The sequence below is a fragment of the Pyxicephalus adspersus genome, chromosome 12 (assembly GCF_032062135.1).
Source record: "Pyxicephalus adspersus chromosome 12, UCB_Pads_2.0, whole genome shotgun sequence".
Lineage (NCBI taxonomy): Eukaryota > Metazoa > Chordata > Amphibia > Anura > Pyxicephalidae > Pyxicephalus > Pyxicephalus adspersus.
Genome location: NC_092869.1, coordinates 520,798 through 527,341, shown reverse-complemented (window position 1 = coordinate 527,341; position 6,544 = coordinate 520,798). Strand labels below are relative to the sequence as shown.

The 6,544-nt window shown below is 56.7% G+C and overlaps 1 protein-coding gene across 2 annotated transcripts in view; it reads left to right on the top strand.

Annotated features, from left to right (window-relative positions):
* The window catches only part of EFNA4 (ephrin A4), a 9,257-nt gene that overhangs the window by 676 nt on the left and 2,037 nt on the right, over positions 1–6,544 (top strand). For both annotated transcript variants that reach the window (XM_072428322.1, XM_072428321.1), the window contains exon 2: positions 4,545–4,837. In XM_072428322.1, the coding sequence (XP_072284423.1) occupies positions 4,545–4,837 (293 nt within the window). The remainder of the gene's footprint in view (positions 1–4,544; positions 4,838–6,544) is intronic.

Genomic DNA, 6,544 nt, shown 5'->3' with positions numbered 1-6,544 from the left:
ATCCGTCTGCTAGTGGCCCCCATCCTATCAATTTGTGGGATTCAAATCCTTTCTGACCCCCAGGGGCCCGCATAGTTCTCACATTGTGCTTTTGGGGTGCGTCACCCCCAGTTTTGGTTTTGCACCCCCTGACCCCCCTTTGCAGGTTTTGCGTTTCCCCAGCCGCAGAATTCCGGTGACATCGCAGCGTCGCCCTCCTCCGATGTCCCTGAAAGGGCAGATTTTATGCCCCCCCGCCTGTATTGCCCCCTCCCCCCCATGGGCACTGGGAGACGCAGGAAGGGTTTGTTATTTTGGGCACCGGACCCTTTGCTTGTCTTGGACCTGGCGCTGTTTTCACTGGAGTTGCAGAATCCCATTTTCCAGGCGTGGGGGGGTGACGGGGGAGGGGGGGGGTATGTTTGTCTTGGCTGGCGCTGCGTCCGCTGGCGGCGATCACTTTGTGGCCCCGGCGCCGATTCCACTTCTCTCTTTCAGAACTTTTTGTTCCCAGAAGTTGTCGTTTTTTTTTGTTCCTTTTCTGACCAATCAGCTGACAGACAAAAATTGTGCAGAATCCACTTTATGGGGGGGCGCTGACCCCAAATGTCCGGGGCTCCTGCTTATCGATAAAGTTATATTGTATTGAACCACAAGGGAGTCTCACTCCTCCAGCTGCAGAAACACAAACTGTATGTGACAGTAGGACCCCCCCCAATCATAATGGCCGCAGGGGGGCCCGAATGTCAGAAGGTTGGGGGTCCTCGGAGCCCCCTGTATTATGTTTGGCCATGGAGGGGCGCTGTGCTGGCTCTTGTAGTCCATTGTCTGGGAATGGAGCCGCTCCGGCTGCAGCAATTGGTTTTATCTCAGCAATGTTCGGGGCCTCCGTTTTGTAAGGCAGCCGGGGAGGATTTGCTGGTTATGGGGCCCCAGCTGTGTGGCCCCCTGGGCTACGTGTACGGCGCCGGCTGAGGAGCAATTAAATGTCATTTCCTCTTCAGTTCCAGTTTCACTCTGGAGGAGAGCCGGGGAGGACAAAGGAGGAAACTTTCCTGGCCTGGGCCTCACTCGCCTGGGCCGGGCCCCACTTCACTGTCCGGGGCCCCGAAATTCTGCTCTGTCCCTTTGGACCCTGCTTGTTAGGCCTGGGCCCCTCTTTCCTGGCTGGCCCCGGCCTCTTGTAGATTGCATTCCTGACCCTGTGGCCCCGCTCTTCAGGTTCTTACTCCCCCATCGCCTCTACCTGCCCCATCCCTTCCTCTTCCATGTCTGCCCTTCCATCTCCTTCATCTGTCCCCAGATCTTCCACTCTTCCATCCTACACCCATCTCTTCCTGAAACTGCCCCCCATTCCTACCAAAAGTTCTGCCCCTCTGATTGTAATTGCCCCGTCCCTGGGGGGCCAACACTTCCGATGACTCTTCCATGGCCAAACCCCCCAATCATCTGCGTGACCCCAAAACTGCCCTCTGCCCCCTTTACTGATCCCCAAACCCTCAACAGCCCTGTATGTTCCCCATTCTGCCCCTGCTGCCTGGGACCCCAATATACCCCATTCCTGGTAATAGCCCCTCTGGGTATCTTCTGTCCCCGTCTGATCCCCAAGTCAGTAATGTCCCCTTTGTGTCCCCTATTCCAACCCCGAATCCATCTCTTCACCCCAATGTGTCACCACCTGGACCCTAATGTGCCTTAGGGCCCCTTCTGTCCTCCAGGCCTGGACCCCGTTCTTCTGGTCCCCCTCTCCCCTCCAGTCTTGGGGCCCCATTCTGTGGTCTCGCCCTCTCCTCAAGTCTTGGGGCCCTGTGTTATGGTCCCTCTCTATCCAGTACTGGGGCCCCATTCTGTGGTCCCCCCTCTATCCTTCAGTCTTGGGGCCCCGTTCTGTGGTCCCCCTCTATCCAGTGCTGGGGCCCCGTTCTGTGGTCCCCCTCTATCCAGTGCTGGGGCCCCATTTTGTGGTCTCCCCTGCAGCCTTGGGGCCCCATTCTGTTGTCCTCCTTTCTCCTCCAGTTTTTGGGGCCCCGTTCTGTAGTTCTCTTTCTATCCTGCAGTCTTGGGGCCCCATTCTGTTGTCCTCCTTTCTCCTCCAGTCTTGGAGGGGCCCCGTTCTGTAGTTCTCTTTCTATCCTGCAGTGTTGGGGCCCCGTTCTGTGGTCCCCCTCTCTCCTCCAGTCTTGGGGCCCCGTTCTGTGGTCCCCCTCTATCCTCCAGTCATTATTCCCCGGTGTCCCCGCGTTGTGTTTCCTGGTATTTGCAGTCTGGGGTATGACACCTCTGTGGCCCCGCCATGGCAGGGATTACTGGCGGGATCCTCAGTGTCCCCGGCAGGATCCGACTCGTTTTATTCTACAAAGCACCAGACGCTCCCTGAATCCTCCAGATCTTTTATTTCTCAGGGCCCATCCCAGGGGCCCCGTTGTGTGGGGGTCACCGCCCTGCAGCCTCCACGTCCTCACGCTGGGCCCTGTGGGAAACGTTCAATTTGTGGTTTTGGGGTTTTTTGTTCTTTTGAAGCGTTTGACTTTCTCACCTCGGATTTCTATGTTTAGCGGGGCGGTGTCACCACAGGGAGGCGCCGGCGCTCACTGCCCAGACCTGGAACCCTTCTTTTCAGGGGGACATAATGGGCCCCGGCCCCCTTTGTACTGCGCTGCGGGGTGCGTTGGTGCTACACTGATCACAGGCCGGACCCAGCAGGTGCAGCGGTCATGCTCCAGCACCGTCCCCGGTGACCCCAGCAACATGTATGGGGCCCCTGTGGTTGGTGCTGATTGGGATGCTGTGAAGTTTGGGGCCCCAGCTGTGAGTCTGCTGCTGGTGACAGATGAAAGGGAAGAGGGGGCCACAGTAATATGTCACAGCTGAGTGGCCCCTAATACAAACCTTTCAGGTGGGGGAGGGGGATCAGGAGCTGCATTCAGGGGCCCCCACTGTGCCTGGAATTTACAGTTAATGCCACTTAACAGATTACCACTAATGGGGCCAAAATTGCCAAACAAAAACAGCAGGGGGGGGGGGAGGGGGAGTGCACGGCCCATGGCCAGAAAAATAGAAACCCGGGTCTGTATGGCCTTAAAAATAGAAACCCGGGCCAGAAAAATAGAAACCCGGGCCTTAAAAATAGAAAAATGGAAACCCTTGGATCTGTATGACAGCCGGGGCATTTTCATGTGAGGGTTTGCCATGAAGGTGTAGACTTCCTGTGTCACTTATTGGGGTACGGGCCCCCCGGCCCTGTGTTGGTGCCGGTCAGTCGGGGACAATCTGTGAATTCTCCCCCACACTGATATTTCTGTTCTGAGCCGCTGGGGTTTCTGTTTTTCTGGCCGCTCATCTGATTTCTATTAACATTGCTGACATTTTCTCCGGAGTTTCTCTTTCTGCTTTGGTTTCCTTTTGTGAGCCCCCCTCCCCCTCTGTGCTGCCCCTCCCCCACTCTGCAGAACTCATTCCAGGGGCTGTGAATCCCCCCATCCCATTGGTGGATCCATGGGTTATATTTTCTTTTGTTACATTGGAAACCGTTACCACCTGAACATTCACCCAACATTCACCACCACTGGAGCCCCCCATGATGTCCCATTTATGTCCAATCAGATTTATAGATGGATGACCTCCAGCCATGGCAGAGCCCCCCCAGGTCACATGACCCCTTCTTGCAGGTTGGCACACATGATCTGCGCACACGATCGGATTGGGTGGTGTGGGACCCCGGCCATAGAATTGCTAACACCTCAGGTGGCTCCGCCCACCGCGCACCTCTGGAGGAATCCGACGCTCCCCGGGCTCTCCCGGCTTCTGGTTGGACAATGGGCCCGTTGTGTTCCTCCCGGCTCATCACTCCTCACCTGCAGGGCGTGTGGGACACGGGGTGGCGCGGTGCCATGGGGCGAGGCGGCCTCACTACCCCCGGGGGCCACGTGTTATGGAGGAGCCCCGGGGAGAATATTTCGGGACTTTGCATACTCTCCCCCTGCTTGCAATCTGATTGGTTGGTGAATGCATTGTGTGCCCCGGGGGGTAATTGTAGCTGTGTGGGCCCCTCTCGGGGTGCCCCCCCTCCCCCGGGGTAATATTTCTGTCTTGAGTCTTCTGCCCAGAAATTGTTTGCTCAGCAGGCGAGACGAAGCGTGTCGGTGCGCCCGGAGCTGTGCCAGCATGTTGTGCGCCCGCCATTATAAATATACAATGTGTGGGGGAGGGGTCACACGGAACGTCGCACTACAAGTCCCAGCATGGCCAACCACAGCACAGTCTATGGGAGGCCTCGCCCGCAGAGCTTACACTCCCTGCCGACCTCTGGCACTCCAATCATTGTACAAATATTTACTCTGCTGGGTGAACGGCCCAGAAAATACACCGAGTCAGGGCGGGGCCCCTCCCAACCACCGCGCCCGCAGCACTGCGTCACCTGACCCATCCACACACAGCCCCGCCCCTGGTATTCTATACATGGGGGAGATTTCCCTTCACTTCCTGGGCTGGTGACACAACAGGAAGTGAACAGAAATCCCCCTCCCCCCCTCGGGCCGCTCACTTACCTTCTCCTCTCTCCGCAGGTTCCTGAGGGACGATTATACGGTGCAGGTGGACGTCAATGATCACGTGGACATCTATTGCCCCCACTATGACAGCCGCGTCCCCGCCGAGCACACCGAGAGCTTCGTCCTCTACATGGTGGACCGCAAGGGCTACGACGGCTGCTACACCACCCCCCGATCCTTCAAACGCTGGGAATGTGACCACCCACACGCACCCAACGGGCCCGTCAGATTCTCCGAGAAGATCCAGAGGTTCACCCCCTTCTCACTGGGCTTCGAGTTCTACCCCGGGGAGGATTATTATTATATCTGTAAGTGGTCACTGCCCCGCCCCTGCTGACTCCTCCCACTATGCTAAGTGGTAACTGCCCTGCTGACTCCTCCCACTATGCTAAGTGGTCACTGCCCCTTGTCTCCAGGCCCCTCCTACTATATCTGTAAGTGGTCACTACCTGTCCCTGCTGACTCCTCCCACTATGCTAAGTGGTTACTGCCTGCCCCTGCTGACTCCTCCCACTATGCTAAGTGGTCACTGCCCCTTGTCTCTAGGCCCCTCCTACTATATCTGTGAGTGGTCACTACCCCGCCCCTGCTGACTCCTCCTACTATGCTAAGTGGTTACAACCTGCCCCATGTCTGTAGGCCCCTCCTACCTGTAGGTAGTCACTGCCCCTCCCCTTGGCCCTCAAATCCTCCCCTCCCCCCCACCCATGGTACACGCACACAATGACAATGTACACTGACAGTCTCGTATTGCAGGAAAGATCCAAATGTTATCATAAAGCCATCCAGTCAGTGACTTTGCTGCCATCAGTCTGCTGCAGGCATAAGAAGCATTTCCTCAGTCTCCTCCCCCGGAGAATACACCGGGGCTGATCTGTGTCAAACATTTTGTAGTCACAGATATCAGATTGTTGTACCCCGGCAGTGGGGTATTTGGCACACAAGGGGTCTCGGCCCCTCCCCCTGAGTTTTTGTTGCCCTCGCTGAGTTTCGGAGTGTTTATTCACCCTCAGTGGGGGTCCTCCGGATGTCAGGACCAACCCGGCCCCGGGGTCACTGCTGCAGATGTTTCCTTTTGTCTCAGCCCCCCTCCCCCCCCTCAGGGTCCTGACCCCGCTGACCCCCAGAGGTCACTGCAGGCTCTTCATTATCACACCAATGAGTGTCAGCTCTTCTGCCCATCTGCTTCTTAAAGGGCCAGAATGTTTCTTCCAATAAAGATCCTTTAACCCCGGCAGTGCTGGTGATTTGGTGATATTGCCCCCTCCCCCGCCGGCTGGTAATGATTTTCCCATGTGCTCAGCGCCTCATTAACCCCCAAAATACCCCCTCCCCTCCCCCCACGTGCTTCCTGTTGGCTTTGTCCCAGCAGGCAGATTAATGTCTCCAGTACGTTGCCCAAATCCCAGGACTGCGGCTCTTCCTGGGGCCCCTGAGTGGCCCATATCTCCCTTGCTGTTCCATATTTCCTCTGACATTACAGATACTGACTGCTGAGACCATGGAAGTCATTTATGTCAATATGGAACAGCAAAGTGCGATCACTATTCCCCCCAACCAATCAGAGGCTTCCCTCCCCCAGAGGCAGAAATAGTTTCCATGTTTTGTGTCGGCGTTTCTCTGAATGTTTTCCATCTTCCAGTGACGTGCGGGTTGGTCGGGGCCAATGTGTGGCCCCCATTCCTCACATTCCAGGCCTGGTATGAGGCGCGGGCCGGTCCGACCGGTTTTAGGGATTACACCTGAATAGGGAAAGTGGTGAGTCAGTTATAGGGGGCGGCCCCGGGTGGGGGAGGGGGGTTCAGGTTACAGCAAGTGTCAAAAGGTCACCGAAATCTCTGTGTGGAGGGGACCTGTCCTCGGGTGACCCTGATACCCCCAGGGGGGCAAATCCATCCTGGGGCAATGTGTGCAAAATGGAGTGACAACTGGATGTACCTACCCCATCTACCATCCTTGTACCCCTATATACCCTCTGCTTTACCCCCCCACCATTCCTGTACCCCTATATACCC